We start from the raw sequence: 17,749 nt of genomic DNA, 5'->3' as shown, positions 1-17,749 counted from the left end.
AACACACCATCCCCACTGTCAAACATGGTGGTGGCAGCATCATGGTTTGGGACTGCTTTTCTTCAGCAGGGACAGGGAAGATGGTTAAAATTGATGGGAAGATGGATGGAGCCAAATACAGGACCATTCTGGAAGAAAACCTGATGGAGTCTGCAAAAGACCTGAGACTGGGACAGAGATTTGTCTTCCAACAAGACAATGATCCAAAACATAAAGCAAAATCTACAATGGAATGGTTCAAAAATAAACATATCCAGGTGTTAGAATGGCCAAGTCAAAGTCCAGACCTGAATCCAATCAAGAATCTGTGGAAAGAACTGAAAACTGCTGTTCACAAATGCTCTCCATCCAACCTCACTGAGCTTGAGCTGTTTTGCAAGGAGGAATGGGAAAAAATGTCAGTCTCTCGATGTGCAAAACTGATAGAGACATACCCCAAGCGACTTACAGCTGTAATCGCAGCAAAAGGTGGCGCTACAAAGTATTAACTTAAGGGGGCTGAATAATTTTGCACGCCCAATTTTTCAGTTTTTGATTTGTTAAAAAAGTTTGAAATATCCAATAAATGTCGTTCCACTTCATGATTGTGTCCCACTTGTTGTTGATTCTTCACAAAAAATGCAGTTTTAGATCTTTATGTTTGAAGCCTGAAATGCGTCAAAAGGTCGCAAAGTTCAAGGGGGCCGAATACTTTTGCAAGGCACTGTAGCTTCCTCTCTTACTTCTCTTGTGTTTTCATTACATATATTATATTCAAGAACAGTGAAATGTTTAACTTGAAAGCTCTACCCATTTAATCATTGGATAATTCCTTCTCGCATCTACGCGCCTTCCTCCTCTCACCTTTTCCCTTTGCTTGTGGACTTGTGGACTTGTGGACGCTTGTGAGCTGTTTGTGACCAGGCGAAAAAACCTTTCCAAATCAAACCTTCATATAATAGCCACTACACTACACACAGGATCATTTAACAAATAATATATATATATATATGATATAGTATATAATATATATTATTTGTTATGTTGAATGCTGCACTGTGGGGTAGAGCTTTCAAGTTAAACATTTCACTGTACTTGTGCATGTGACAAATAAAACTAGAAGGAAAACTATGATCCTCTAAAAGAGCTGTGGTATTAGGATTTGCCCAAGGAAGTGTTTAACTCTATGCAGTGAAGCTGTCTCTGAGTGTGACAGGCAGGTTTTAATCCCCTCATTTAAATGCACGATTTATAGTGTGGATTCTTGTTCAGAATTCTGCTCCAGAAATGCTAATGTGGACTGCAGCAGGTTTTGGAGGGTAGATGTGACCAAATAATTGTATTATTGCGGCTTGACTACTGCACGATTGTCAGCAACTAATTTGTGTTTGTTTTAGTGTTGACACTTCGGTAACAAAGACATTTCTCAAAATTATGAGAAATTATGTAATTCGGATATTACTTTTAACATGATTTCAAGTTCACAGATTAACACCCTGCTCACAAGTTTGTTTCATCTACTCAGTATGTACACTGAGTGTACAAAACATTAGGAACATTGAGTTGCACCCCCTTTAGCCCTCAGATCAGCCTATATTCATTGGGGCATGGACTCTACAAGGTGTCGAAGGGATGCTTGCCCATGTTGACTCCAATACTTCTTACAGTTGTGTCAAGTTGGCTGGATCTCCTTTGGGTGGTGGACCACTCATGAGACACACAGGAAACTGTTGAGAGTGAAAAACACAGCAGCGTTGCAGTTCTTGACACAAAGCGGTGCGCCGGGCACCTACTACCATACCCTGTTCAAAGGCACTTCAATATTGTGCCTTGCCCATTCACCCTCTGAATGGCACACATACACAATCCATGTCTCAATTACCTCAAGGCTTAAAAATCCTTCTTTAACCTGTCTCCTCCCCTTCATCTACATTGATTGAAGTGGATTTAACAGGTGACATCAATAAGGGATCATAGCTGTCACCTGGACTCAACTGGTCATCTACGCCATGGAAAGAGCAGGTGTTCCTAATGTTTTTTACACTCAGTGTATATGCACGAAGCAGGATCAAAAGACTGTCAGAAGCTCAACAAAAGCTCTCAGTGTCTCTTGTCTTTACAGAAAGATAATTTTTTATTTGAACTAGGCAAGTCAGTAAAGAACAAATTCTTATTTACAATGGCTGCCTACCCCAAACAAACCCAGATGACGCTGGACCAATTATGGCCAGATGTGATACAGCCTGGATTCAAACCAGGGACTGTAGTGACATCTCTTGCAGTGCCTTAGACCGCTGCGCCACTTGGGGGCCCGTTAAGTATCTGAGTATCATAGCGTGCTTCACACCCCCACCAGTCGACACACTGTAGATCCACAGACCATATCGTTTCGATCAGACAGAGTGAAAACGTAGAGAGAAAGAGAACTAAGGCAGGTAATACTGTCGCATAGTGGTAATGCATTATAATGAAGTCATCCTTGCTGTATGAATCACATACATGCACATCTCATGTTTGGCCACTAGAGGGTAACGCTATCTTATTTATACTGCCATCAAAGTGAACTACATCTTTATGGCTGAAGTAAATTAATGTAACCCAACATTGAGGATTATAATTATGTCATTTCACAGTGTACAGGCCAGGGACAGAGGACTGATGGGATACAAGGTTAAGAGTACCCTTTAGGGTAAACAAAAATATGAAACGTTCTGTGGCTACCCAACATCCCTGCTCATGAAATCACTGTGGAGAACATCAAAGGCTGATGTAAGAAATTGACAATTTCACAGCAATCTGTGAGAAAATGTAAAGCCCTCAGCTAGGTGCTCTTGTTGGATAAATGGACATCTTTGTGAGTTGTTATACAGTTTTTCCACCGAGTTATGACAGTAGGATGTATCCATCAGTTCTACAAGATGTTCTGGAACAGGAAGGAATTATCTGTGGATAGTGTGTGGATAGACTGGAGTACCAGACTGTTATATCAACCTTAAACTTCATTAAAAGTACCAATTTTCTGGTTGCAATAAACCTAGAACTCTGTGCAAACATTGGCTGTAATAGACTATATGTAGGAGTATGTAAATCTTCACCTTAGATTGACCTGTACTTCCTGTTTGTTTGTGTTTTTGTCATTGTCAGTAGATGTTGCCCTAACTCAGAATGTGCCTCATAATGTAAAATTCAGCTGGATTGAATTCATGTACAAGGTTACCTACTGCAAGCTTCACAAAGGGTTTGGGTCTTCAGGATGTCTGTGTTCCAAGAGAGAAATTAAAGGGAGTTATGAAACTGTGGGCAAACAGAAGATGATTCCTTTAATTGTAAACTTGAAATCGAGTAAATCTTGAAATCGATTTGTTGGTGTTATCTCAATGAATCAGTAATCCCTATTTTGTTCCATCCATAGCATTGCAGTTTACAGTATAGGAGTAAGTGTTATGTGAATATTGGGGACATTATATGTTTAATTATATGTTTGAAATGCTGCTATTAGCCATTCTTGTTCTCGTTTGTTTTACTATGAAAGGGCAGGGAGGGGTGGAGAGGAGGATCAGTGTCCAGACCAGGGCATTCTGATATGGAAAATGTCAATAATTTGATGTGGAAGAACACAATGGAATTATAATCAATCTTACTTGTACTGTAAACAGAATAGAAGGGATATTTGATGGTTGGTTGTCTTGTCATAATGTATATTGAGGTACTGGATTATTTCTGTGTATGTAAATAAAAAATTAAGAGGCCAGGGCTCCTCCCTGTGACATCTGCAGGCTAGATTAGTGGCGCTGACGCAATGTTTGGAAACACACTGGAACAAATTACACTGCATTACTGGCTGTGTTAACCTCTGGACAAATTACTCAACCGTTAAGACGAAACAGCTCAGTGCTAAAAGTGAATCTACACCGGGCAGGGGAGAGGAAATCAGCATATATCCTGTCCTGTCCTGAGTCACGGGATCTAAGAAAAAAATGCTCTGATAGGATGATTTGAATGGGGGAAATATTTCGATAAACGCTTCCAAAGACGACCGAGGAGGACATTACAGAGGTGAAGTGTGTTTTTGGCGGATCTCAACACCCCACTTACCCCCTCTCCCATCCCCCCTTCCCCAGTATGTCAGAAGGGAGTTTAGAGAGTGGTTGCTGTTGAGAAAACAGCCTCTGGATTTCTACCAGACAGGCTGTAGTCCCTGGAGGAATGCTGGATTAAGAGCAGGACAGAGGAAGGGGTAGACAGGGGAAAGGGATGTGAAGAGTAAGAATCTGGCTGGAACGGATCCCTGGAAGAGAGAGGGCCATGAGAAACATAGACACAGGCCCGGTGGCTGGTATGGATCCCTGGAAGAGAGAGGGCCATGAGAAACATAGACACAGGCCCGGTGGCTGGTATGGATCCCTGGAAGAGAGAGGGCCATGAGAAACATAGACACAGGCCCGGTGTCTGGTATGGATCCCTGGAAGAGAGAGGGCCATGAGAAACATAGCCACAGGCCCGATGGCTGGTATGGATCCCTGTGAGAGGGAGGTGCATGTGAAACGTAGACACAGACCCTGAGGGATCTGAAGTGTGTCAGTGCTGTACTTGTTCTATCCCAGAGATAATTGTCTCCCTGCACTGACATACATAGACAGCTGTTGAACGGCAATATATTTGTATATTCTATGTAGACCTCAATGTCCCATAGGGGACCAGTATGGAAAAGAAGTATGGAAATGCATGCACTCCCTACTGTAAGTCGCTCTGGATAAGTGTCTGCTAAATGACTGCGATGTAAATGTAAGGATTGAAGCGATTATCACCATGCTGTTAATAGTTGTGCTTTTGCTTTTGCCAGTTGTGTACTTTAGCTGCTTTGGGCGTTTATTTTGATGTTAATTCAGTTCCCTGTTATAATGCATCATTATGTCAACTGGCTCTGGGCGAAGATGAATCCCAGTGGCGTGTTTATCTTCTTCCATTCTTTCTCATTTTGTTTCATTCGATTTCTCTAGTCACAGCAGATCATCACCACATCAAAGTGAACCTTTTTAATGGTCTGCATACTGATTTAAATGTTAGCTGTGCTGTACTCGTGTTTGGTGGGAGGTGTGCTATTTGTTAAAATGGTCAGGGCAGCGCGGGTCAACAAAAACAATTGACCTGTGCATTATTAATGTCAACAGGAGTGGGTTAGAGTTGTTGAAACTTCCTCATATTTCTATCTGTCTGTCTGTGACTTTCAGTGTAACTATCTGTATGCCTCTACACCTCATCATTAACCGCACACAGTAGATAAAGTCAGGGATATAGTCGGTGTAGCTAGCGCTCCGACCATCTCCTTCTGAGCTGGTTCACTGACTATAGTGCTTATGTGAGGCAATGGGGCTATGTCCCAATTATCTCTCCTCCCTCCCGAAGTGTGCACTTCACTTCCCTTCACTGGTTTGAATGGGAAATGGCTGGCATCAGAAATAGGGTGGAAAGTCCCACTAGCCCGTGCCTCCACCTCATTCTATGATTTTCGATTTTTGGAAAGTAGTGAACGAGTGCACACTTCAGGAGAAAGGAGATATTATTGGGATGCACCCAGGGTAACTGAGGTACTGTGTGTTCAGTTTGTTGTTGAGCGCAGACTCTCTACACTGGCGTATTTGGGGTTTTCAAAGGCCTAGGCTAGCCCGTGGGCAGCACATCCCGACTCAACCATGCTCATTGTCTTCCAGTACATGTCCACTGCCTGTTTAAGTATTCAGAGGAAGTGCTCTTTGGCTAGGTCAGTCTATTGCCATAATAACAGACGACTTGATGAGGAATCTTGTATTTTTCCTCCTCTCTAGTGTCTACCTCTGGATAGGAGGCAACGTAACCTGTTTCAGAGTTCATGTTGTTCTGCAGTCCTGTTGTCTTATTGCTTTGCTGTTTTCATCGCTACTGTAGGCGTCTGTTTAATAAGTAAATGTAGTTGATGCACTCTTGACCCCGTGCCTCAGAGTGGCGAAGTAGGCCAATGCGTAGGGCCTAGTCTGTTTAATGCATGATTGAGTTATGAGACTATAATCTGCAGCCGTAATTGAGATTGAGAGATCGACAGCCTCCCGCGGGATAATATTGTCTGTGCATTGTCTTCCGGAACACGGTCTTGCAGGCTCTCATTTGGGCCCTGGCGGTTAGGAACTCCTGGTCTGCATCCCAAATGGTACCCGATTCCTTATATAGTGCACTACTTTTGACCAGAACCCTATGCCGGCCTAGTCAAAAGTAGGGCACTACATAGGGAATAGGGTGTTATTTGGAACAAATCCCTGGAGGTCGGCCGTTTGAGAGTATTTCAGATGAGAATATTTGATTACTGACATCAGCGGAGCTCTGGGCCGTGAGTAACACATGAAGCATGTGTCTTCTCCTTGCACAAGAGAGGAATGAAAATGAAGATTATAGGCGGTTTGTCTCTCCACAACGGTAATATGTCTTTGACATTGCCCAACCAAAGATCAGTGTGAAGATTCTTGGCAAAAAAAAAAAAGAAGTAGAGTCTAAGTGACGACACCTCTTAGGAAATAGAGTTGCATCTTGCAAGCTCTCGTTTGAGTCGTTTCCAATGACCTACAATCCTAATAGACAGACGAGACTCCTGCCCTACCTCAGCCTCTCCCCCGCTGGGAGAGCACACCAGGCTAAAAATACCAGGATATCACACTTAGAAAACCACCTGGAGCTATAGACGAACCCTATTCATCCACTATCTATAAATGGTGTAGCCGACACATCAAGGTCAATTCAAATTGAGCTATGATGATTACGATGTTTCAAATTGCCACAGCAAGATATTCATACGGGATTGTTTGTCATTGTGTTCTTCGGATGTTCGCCATGTAAATTGCCTCAATTAGTCAGGGCATGAGAAGGGAGGAAGGCTCCCTATACATGTTCATTTAGAATAGAACAACACAACGTGGACTCTGTCCAGTCTAGAGGATATGACTGAACTTCAGCACTCTAGTGGAAGTAACACCTCTCCTTGAGTCCGAGCGAAGAGCATTTAAACACGCACGCATGCACACACAAATACACACACACACACACACACACGCAGTCTCTGATTTCTCTGTTTAAATATTTAATGGGAGAGTGGTTTTGATTTCTCTCTCTCTTCTCCTGCTCATTCCAAATGATGTTCTTAATGTGCACCCATCTGGTTATAGACCTGGACATAGCACCGTTTCAGCGGCTACTTGTCTTAAATGATGTGTTACACTGCCATATTTGTAGACCTATCCAAGGCCTTTGATACTGTCGAACATCCCCTACTCATGCAGAGGTTGTCTGAAATGGGCCTCGACCAGGGAGCTATAAGTCAAGTTATCTCGATTTTACTAAAGGTGTCCCGCTGGGGTCTATTTTTTGACATGTCCTCTTTACTCTTTATTTAAACAATATTGGTCTATCTGCAAAAACCTGTAACATTCATCTGTATGCAGATTAATGCATATGTACACGATGTACACGATTGCCCCTACTGCTGACAGGGCTATGTTAGAGCTTCAATCTGATTTTGTCGCCTTGCCGAAAGACCTTGTTGATTTAAAATGTAAACTTAATGCAGGAAAAACTACATTTACGTTGTTTTCTAATTCTCATAGAAATATTTGAGATAATTTACACATTTATGGATTGGATGGTTCTTTCATCGAGAAGGTTCCCTCCTATAAATAACTGGGCGTTTGAATTGACAAAAACAATGGACATTTAAAAAACACACAGATGAACTAATTAAGAAGCTGAAGCTAAAGTAGGGTTCTTTTATAGAAATAGATCATGCCTCTTCCTAAACAGCAGGCAGCAGATTGTACAGGAAACCTTCCTGCCTGCTCTTGTTTGTGGTGACACCATTTATCAGAACGCAGCAGCCACTACTCTAAAACCCTTGGATACTGTGTACCATAGCGTGCTTCGCTTTATCACAGGCAACAGGTTTTAATACTCATCACTGCATCCTTTATCAGAAAGTTGGCTTTATCAGAAAGTCGGCTGGACTTCTATAAATTCCCGTTTTTTTATTTGCAAAGCTCTGCTGCACCAGCGTCCAACATATCTCACTTCTCTGTTGAAGTAGACAAATAGGAGGCACCAAATCCGCTCACGGGGTTGGTTAACTCTTGAGGTTCCTGGTGTCTCTACCAGCCTAGTTAAATCAACCTTTAATACATCCCTTGTTTGGAAGAATTTACGAACCTCATTACGTCTTGAATCACTGGTGCCAATAGGGCACAAGGGAGGAATGGATTCACTGAGGTCCGCGAGTGTTTTTGCTTGATTGTAATAAAGTATTTGCGTTGTTGAAACGTAGTGTATCCGTAACTGCAGTATTTTGTCGTTCCTTTTTGGCTGTTTTATTGTGTTATCATGTCGATTTGGGAATTGTTTGCTCTCAAGACAACATTGAGAATGAGACCCTGGTCTCAAATGGGCTTCCCAGAATAAATGAAATTTAAATAATAAGAGAAAAATGTCACTTATACAGCATCTCCCAACTCCAAAAAAAAGCCAATTAAAGAAAAATATCCCCGGGCTGTTGATTACCTTTCCTTTCTCCTTTGATTTTTTAGAGAGGAGCTCGGGAGCTGGCTTGAATAATATGTAAAGGTCAATCTCAGTCACACCTGCTGCTGTTCTATCACGGATGTAACCTGGCTGCTATTCTGATATTTTGATTGGTCGTATTTGTAAGTTAGAGTTCTTTAACGCAGATTTGGCGGGTTGGATCACTTTCCATATAGCGGTGCCTTGAGATGTCTTGTCATAGTAGTATTGGCTCTGTCCCTGTCCCTCTCTCAATCTCTTCTATCTCTCTCTCTCTCTCTCTCTCTCTCTCTCTCTCTCTCTCTCTCTCTCTCTCTCTCTCTCAATCACTTCTAAAGTGCCTACGAAAAGTATTCAGACCCCTTGACTTTTTGCACATTTTTTTATGTTACAGCCGTATTCTAAAATTGTTTAAATGTTTTTTCCCCCTCATCAATCTACACACAATACCCCGTAATGGCAAAGCAAAAACAGGTTTTTAGAATGTTTTGCTAAATATCGCATTTACATACAGTTGAAGTCGGAGGTTTACATACACTTAGGTTGGAGTCATTAAAACTAATTTTTCAATCATTCCACAAATGTCTTGTTAACAAATTATAGTTTTGGCAAGTCGGTTAGGACATCTACTTTGTGCATGACACAAGTAATTTTTCCTACAATTGTTTACAGACAGATTATTTCACTTATAATTCACTGTATCACAATTCTTGCGGGTCAGATGTTTACATACACTAAGTTGACAGTGCCTTTAAACAGCTAGGAAAGTTTCAGAAGATTATGTCATGGCTTTAGAGGCTTCTGATAGGCTAATTGTCTTAATTTGAGTCTATTGGAGGTGTACTTGTGGATGTATTTCAAGGCCTACCTTCAAAGTGCCTCTTTGCTTGACATCATGGGAAAATCAAAAGAAATCAGCCAAGACCTCAGAAATAACATTGTAGAACTCCACAAGTCTGGTTCATCCTTGGGAGCAATTTCCAAATACCTGAAGGTACCATGTTCATCTGTGCAAACAATAGTAGGCAAGTATCACCACCATGGGACCACGCAGCCATCATACCGCTCAGGAAGGAGACACATTCTGTCTCCTGGAGATGAACGTACTTTGGTGTGAAAAGTGCAAATCAATCCCAGAACAACAGCAAAGGACCTTTTGAAGATGCTGGAGGAAATGGGTACAAAATAATCTATATCCACAGTTAAACGAGTCCTATATCGACATAACCTGAAAGGCCGCTCAGCAACAAAGAAGCCACTGCTCCAGAACCGCCATAAAAAAGCCAGACTACGGTTTGCAACTGCACATGGGGACAAATGGCGTAGTTTATGGAGATATGTCAGCTGAGACAAAAATAGAACTATTTGGACATAATGACCATCGTTATGTTTGGAGGAAAAAGGGGAAGGCTTGCAAGCCAAAGAACACCATCCCAACAGTGAAGCACTGAGGTGACAGCATCATGTTGAGGGGGTGCTTTGCTGCAGAAGGGACTGGTGCACTTCACAAAATAGATGGTGTCATGAGGCAGGAAAATGATGTGGATATATTGAAGCAACATCTCAAGACATCAGTCAGGAAGTTAAAGCTTGGTCGCAAATGGGTCTTCCAAATAGACAATGATCCCAAGCATACTTCCAAAGTTGTGGCAAAATGGCTTAAGGACACAAAGTCAAGGTATTGGAGTGGCCATAACAGAGCCCTGACCTCAATCCTATAGAAAATGTGTGAGCAGAACTGAAAAAGCGTGTGTGGGCAAGGAGTCCTACAAACCTGACTCTGTCAGGATGAATGGGACAAAATTTACCCAACTTATTGTGCGAAGCTTGTGGAAGGCTACCCAAAACGTTTGGCCCAAGTTAAACAATTTAAAGGCAATGCTACCAAATGCTAATTGAGTGTACGTAAATATCTGACCCACTGGGAATGTGATGAAAGAAATAAAAGCTTAAATAAATTATTCTCTCTACTATTATTCTGTCATTTCACATTCTTAAAATAAAGTGGTGATCCTAACTGACCTAAGACAGGGAATTTTTACTTGGATTAAATGTCAGGAATTGTGATTTACTGAGCTTAGATGTATTTGGTTAAGGTGTATGTAAAACTTCTGACTTCAACTGTAAGTTTTCAGACCATTTACTCAGTAATTTGTTGAAGCACCTTTGACAGCGACTACAGCCTCAAGTCTTCTTGGGTATGATGCTACAAGCTTGGCACACCTGTATTTGGGGAGTTTCTGCCATTCTTCTCTGCAGTTCCTCTCAAGCTCTGTCAGGTTGGATGGGGAGCATTGCTGCACAGCTATTTTCAGGTCTCTCCAGAGATGTTAGATTGGGTTCAAGTCCGGGCTCTGGCTGGGCCACTCAAGGACATTCAGAGACTTGTCTCGAAGCCACTCCTGCGTTGTCTTGGCTGTGTGCTTAGGGTTGTTGTCTTGTTGGAAGGTGAATCTTTGCCCCAGTCTGAGGTCTTGAGAGCTCTGGAGCAGGTTTTCATCAAGGATCTCTCTGTACTTTTCTCCGTTCATCTTTCCCTCGATCCTGACTAGTCTCCCAATTCCTGTCGCTGAAAAATATCCCCCCATGCTTCCACCACCACGCTTCACCGCATGGATGGTGCCAGGTTTCCTGTAGATGTGACACTTGGCATTCAGGCCAAATAGTTATTTATTGGTTTCATCAGACCAGATAATCTTGTTTCTCATGGTCTGAGAGATGTTAGGCACCTTTTGGCAAACACGATGTGGGCTGTCATGTGCATTTTACTGTGGAGTGCCTTCCGTCTGGCCACTCTACCGTAAAGGCCTTATTGGTGGAGTGCTGCAAAGATGGTTTTCCTTCTGGAAGGTTCTCCTATCTCCACAGAGGAACTCTAAAGCTCTGTCAGAGTGGCCATCGGGTTCTTGGTCACCTCCCTGACCAAGATCCCCAAACTCCCCAACTCGACACAATCCTGTCTCGGAGCTCTATGGACAATTTCTTCGACCTCATGGCTTGGATTTTGCTCTGACATGCACTGTCAACTGTGGGACCTTATATAGACAGGTGTGTGCCTTTCCAAACAGGTTGCTAAATTGATAAAAATCTTTTTTTTGTGTTGTCATTATGGGATATTGTGTGGATTGCTGATTATTTAATCTATTTTAGAATAAGGCTGTAACGTAACAAAATGTGGAGAAAGTCAAGGGGTCTGAATACTTTCTGAAGGTACTGTATTTCTGTCTCTCTCTCTCTCGCTCTCTGGTACACACCCACACCATTCCACACACCCCACACACACCTTCAACACTAACTCAATGACAAATCAGCCCTGTGTTTGTGAGCAACAAGGAATTTGTACCAATTTGTAAATCACAAATAGAATCTTGCAGGACATGGCGCTCATTTGGAAGAGTAATGATGTTGTGAAGAATATGCAGGCTCGCGTATGACTCACAGAGTCATTCAACAGGACTGGGGATGGATGGCTATTCTGAGAGCTGCTATGTGGACCATGATTGCTTGGCAGTGCAGCAGATAAAGGAACCCTGCAATCTGCATCATTAACTCAGGCTGGAGAGTTGAAACAGCTTCTTACTGTAATCTAGAGCCATAATCATTATGCTTAATTATATGTCCAAAATATAATATCTGGGTAAATAATTGACAGGAATGTGAGTCTTATTTAGTACATTTAGTAATTGCTTGCTTTTCTAAAGTCTACCGACCTTGCTAGCAGGGATGCCGCCTAAGATAGTTAGTTAGACAAGCTAGCTACTCTAACTTGATTGATAGCCTGAAATGGCTTCTTGGTACTGTACCTAGTTATGAGGTTGGGAGATTGGGAGCCTACCTGGGCTAGCTAAAGCCAACTTTAAAAAATTGCTAGGAACCAGTAGTACTACAGAGAAACAGTAACAATGTAAAAAAAATAAAAGGTACAATATTTTTCTATTATAGTTTTTTTTTTACAGAAATAGTCTGAGGGGCCACGTGCCCCATATGGGCATGAAGCCTCTGTATGAAAGGCACTATAGGCCGCTAGTTTAAGGCTGGCAAGATTATTTACTCAATGTCCATGTAGGTGATATCTAATACTCCTTGTAATATTTCTGGTTTGTTAGATAGATTTCGTTTCAGTGAACAAGTGTCCATTCTTTCCAAGCACAATGCCGTACTGTATTTTGGAACTTCAGCACCATGGACAGCTCACATTGAGCGCTGTATCCTTCAAAGTGAGAGATTCATTTATTCAATCTAACACTCACACTAAACTGGATTATGATACAAAGAAAATACACATCACACTATTGATAGAACCCCTTGCCAGTCTAATTTTATCCAGTACTCTGAAAACTCTTGTCATGAACACGAAGTGTATTATTTTCCCGCCCCCTTTGCGTGTGTGTCTCTTTTATTGTAGTGAGGGGGGATATTTCTACTCGTGGTCGTGGATGTTTACAGCGTCAGCAACACACATCACACACTTTCTTTCACGGGATATTGCGTGCTTTCTTCTGCTTGAAAGAGAGAGGGGATATTTGATACACTGTGGGATTTACCTTTTCTCCATATATGCTTTTTTGAAACGCGAGCTATTTTAGATTTCTTGAAATCGTGATGCCCCCTGCTTGACTTGGGTTAGTATTTCTGGATTGTGTTGTGCGTCAAGCCCCTCGCCATTCTCTGGGTTGATACGTAGATATATCAGCTACTCCGAAAGGTCTGTGCATACATTGCACACATTATCGAGTCCATCTGACCGAGGAGGTCGGGAAAATCAAGATCCCACAATGACAGCTTCAAAGGAAGGAGAGGAGGTAGGATGGTACACGCTAATACTGGTTTTGATTGAGGCGTTGTATTTGTGTGGAGATGAAGTGCTTATTTTCAGTTGAGTCGGTGTCAACTGCGTGATGGATGCAACAGATCCGGTATCATGCAAAACAGAACCGATGTCATGATGCAAGGGATTCGTTTAGCCGGAAAAGACGTGAGATGTATTTATCTCTTCGGATAGGCACTCTCTTTTTAATCCACTCTTTTTTAAATTAAGATTTAGCCTTCCATTCATGGTAGTTTTATTCATTGACTCCCAATGATGCGTATTGTATTGACATCTTTCCTGTCACGATGAACTGTTTCGTAGTTTTCTGAAGTTGCCTTATGTTATCACAACTTACAGCAATAACAATGTCCTGAACATTCGAGTTCAGCACATGCTCAACCAATATGAACGCTGTTAAGCCAACTCCCAGAGAAGTAGAGCATGCATGCATAGGAGCCACATATACTTAGTCTCATTACAGATGTGTCAACCTCAGTTAGTAAACCCCCATTCAGTTATGTGTAGCTTCAATCGAACATAAGTTTAGTTGATATTCACATTAGACATGTACATCTCATGGATTCAAGACCAAGACACACTGATCATTCTCCTAGGCAATTCACTTATTTCAAGGTGAGATCTTATTAATTGAAAGTGATTCCTATTAATAACTAATAATAGTAATAATTTGGTGGGTGCTTATATTTGTCCTATTTCACACATGTACAAGTGTGCATTATACGCATGTGTGAATAGAAAATCCATTTATTTGCATATCCTCCCTGGCTAACTCCCTCTGAGACACCCTTGGAGAGTTGGGTCGCGGCCAGGGTCTGCGGTTATCAAGACGACCCTGGAGCAATTAGGGTTAAGTGCCTTGTTCAAGGACACATCAGCATATCTTTTACCTTGTCTTCTATGGGATTTGAACCCAGCGACCTTTTGGTTACTGGCTGAACTAGAGCTGGGATGATAAACCCGAAAATGATCGACACAGACCATACTGATATCATTCATTATGATTAGTAGCCTATACCAGAGAAATATGAAGTTTGAAATGAAATGTGATTGCTAATATGGGTGATCGTTAATGGGACAATGAAAGGCTACAACCATCAAACTAGTAGTATTAGTTTAAAGGATGCTGCGTAATAATGTTATACATGTAACCTATTTATCATTACCACAATTGCAATACTGATTTTTGCCCATATCGCCCAGCTCTAGGCCCAAAGCTCTAACTGCTACTGTAGTTGTTTGAGTAGGCAGTGCTATTGAGTAGAGGGAGATTTCTTAATATGTGTGTGTGTGTGTGCGTGTGCGTGCGCGTGTGTGTGTGTGTCCGACCAACCCTGCCATGTGGTAACTCCAGCTCTCTGGGATCCATGAAGATGATAAACTTCATATACAGGGACAAAGGAAATAATTTAGCCCATTGCACATTTTGGAAATAACTATGGTCAGGTTCGTATACAAATGTAGGCATGCTGTTTAAAATGCTTAGCAGCAAGCTGAAAAAACGCTCCCCAAATGGTGATTCGATGTCAGGGAATCTCTGAGATCTCTTACACAACTGATCTCTTACACAACAATCATTGTATGTTTGTTGTACAAATCCTTTCATTAGCCGAACACATTGAGAAGGAGTAGAGTTCCTCAGCCAGCCCCTGCTGTTTAATCTAGATTGTTTAATGTTATGTAAAAACCACTGGACTGCAGTTCTTACCGGCCTTATTCTCTGGTTTTCATTCATGATTCCCGTTTTCAAACATAGTTTTAGGCGGTTTCAGGAGAATCTGGCCAGCTCTCTGCTTGGGCTTTATCTGGCTTTGTTAAGTAGAAGGACAGCTCCGGTGCGTGTTTAACAAATACTCTGGTACTTTTAAAGCCCAGTGCTCAGGCAGCTGGTGAGTACAGTGGAAATCCTATTGACAGACATGTAGTCTCAGTAGGAAAGAACATGATTTATTATATATCTTCCCTGGATTAGGAGCATTATGCAAATCTGGCCCTCTGTGTTTCTGTGTGTGTGACGTGTGTCTGTCTGTGTGTGATGTGTGTGTGTGTGTGTGTGTGACATGCTCAGCCTTTCCCTTACACTACACCAACCTTGTTTGTGTGAATACTCTGACATTGATAGAACCGTCCTCATACGTGTGTGGCCTAGATGCATATTTGAACTCTGAAGGTTGTCCCGACACAACCAAAGGAGAATGCCCCTAATGACTGGAGGTCATAGTGTAGTAACCTATTCTCAGATCAAATAAATGTGTTATTTGTCACATGTTTCTACCGGTGTAGTCTAACAGTGAAATGCTTGTTTGCGGGATCCTTTTCCAACAATGTAGAGTTAAGATAATGATACAAAATGTAATGAAAAATGTACATAGTGACACGAGGAACAAATGTGTAATAACTGTGAATAATGAATAACAGTAACAGGCACAGGTAATGTGGGAGTACCAGTACTGAGACTTTAGGTAGCTATTAGGGCTGGGAATTGCCAGGGACCTCACCATACGATATGATCACGATACTTAGTTGGCCGATATGCTATGTGATATGTATGATATATGATACGTTTTTGTATATTACAAATCGATACTGTGATTTTATTGTGATTCGATGTTCCAAACATATTGCTCACCGTATGTAAAATAAGACTTAGGTTTTGTAAAAAAAACAAACACACAAAAAAAAACACTAGTATCTATGTACAGTTAGGTAGGGGTAAGGTGACTAGGCAACAGGATAATGCAGATAATAGACAGTAGCGGCAGCGTATGGTGTGTGTGAATGTGTGTGTGATTGTGGTTGCGGGGTGCCAGTATGCATGCGTGCGTGTGCTATGTGTGTGTATGTGTGTGTTGGGATGTCAGTGTAAGTATGTGTGAGTGTGTGGGAAGAGTCCAGGGTGTGTGCATAGAGTCAGTGCAAGAGAGCAAAAAAAGGGTCAATGCAGGTAGTCTGGGTAGCCATCTTATGGCTTGGGAAGTAGAAGCTGTTCCGGCTCCTGTTGGTTACAGATTTGGTGCACTGGTACCGCTTGCTATGCGGTAACAGAGAGAACAGTCTACGGCTTGATGGCTGGAGTTTTTTGTAATGTGTCCTGGGTGACAGGGAGCTCGGCCCTAGTGATGTACTGGGCTGTACTCACTACCCTCTGTAGCGCCTTGCGGTCGGGTGCCTTGCCGTTGCCATACCAATCGGTGATGCAGCCAGTCAAGATGCTCTTAATGGTGAAGCTGTAGAACATTAGAAAGATCTGAGGACCCAAGGCAAATCTTTCAGCATCCTGAGAGGAAAGGGGCACTGACTTGCCCTCTTCCCAACTGTACTGGTGTGTGTGGACCATGTTAATTCCTTAGTGATGTGGACACTGAGGAACTTGAAGCTGTCGACCTGCTCCATTACAGCCCCGTCGATGTAAATAGGGGCATGCTCGCCCCTCCGTTTCCTGTAGTTCACGATCAGCTCCTTTGTCTTGCTGACATTGAGGGAGAGGTTGTTGTCTTGCACCACACTGCCAGGTCTCTGACTTCCCTATAGGCTGCCTATTTTGCACTCACATCATGGTCCTCTTTTCAATGGGCTGAATACAGTGAACTAGAGGGAGCGAGTGAGACATTACTAGTCTATACCTGTCTACAGCTCCGCTCTGATGTATGGTGAGGCTGGCTAGCTGAATGTACTGCCAACAGATCTCATAATGAAACCACTCCAACAGTACAACTAACCTCTAAATAATTCAAAATTCACTGAAAGCTGCCCAGTAGGGAGTTATGGGTATGTACTGTATAGGACTGTATAGGGGTAACTCCACCTACCTGTTTGATTCAATACATTCATGACAGGTTAGACTGAGTTAAGGCTGAGTCGGGGGCCTTGGGAAATCAAATCCATCTATTTTCTTGGCACGTATCTGTAAATATTATATTAATATTAGCTCTAGTCCTGGGTGTGAGTGTGTTTTCCTTCACAGGCTCAGCATTAGCAAGTCCCACTAACACCCTGGACCAGAGCTAGCTTTACATGAATATCTGTTATGAATTGGGAGTCATAAAAGGGGTCATTAGGGGCCAGGCAGTGACAGGTGGCCCTGTGGTCACAAACAAGAAGAGTCTGACAGCAGAGTGGAGGGGAGATGTGTTCTGTAAGGACTTGGCAAGGCCTCACTCGCCCTAATTGCACTTGTTTGTAGTGGCTGGCACATAGTCAGGAAGTTAATGAGACTCAGTGACTGCATGGGGAATCCTCCCTGCTCTCTGTAAATCCCAGTGCCTTGAGAAGATGGTCTGTCAAAAAAAATCACTATTCTACTGGATGATGTGTACAAAGTGTTTTTTTTTTTGCACAGTAGATTTCTCACGTCAAGCACAGAATTATATAGGA

The 17,749-nt window shown here is 42.2% G+C and overlaps 1 protein-coding gene across 2 annotated transcripts in view; it reads left to right on the top strand.

Annotated features, from left to right (window-relative positions):
• Positions 1 to 3,843: 3,843 nt before the first annotated feature.
• LOC139373191 (inactive dipeptidyl peptidase 10-like) overlaps positions 3,844 to 17,749 on the top strand; it is a 40,135-nt gene continuing 26,229 nt past the window's right edge. Inside the window, exon 1 of one of the 2 annotated variants that reach the window (XM_071113372.1) lies at positions 3,844 to 4,035. Coding sequence is in view for 1 of the 2 variants with exons in the window: in XM_071113371.1 (XP_070969472.1) it covers positions 13,323 to 13,349 (27 nt within the window). In the remaining variant the exon portion in view is untranslated. Of the gene's footprint in view, positions 4,036 to 12,975; positions 13,350 to 17,749 lie in introns of those variants that run through there. The other variant, XM_071113371.1, reaches the window with a different exon arrangement.

Source organism: Oncorhynchus clarkii, chromosome 18 (assembly GCF_045791955.1).
Source record: "Oncorhynchus clarkii lewisi isolate Uvic-CL-2024 chromosome 18, UVic_Ocla_1.0, whole genome shotgun sequence".
NCBI classification, from domain to species: domain Eukaryota; kingdom Metazoa; phylum Chordata; class Actinopteri; order Salmoniformes; family Salmonidae; genus Oncorhynchus; species Oncorhynchus clarkii.
This window is presented reverse-complemented; position numbering and strand designations above follow the sequence as displayed.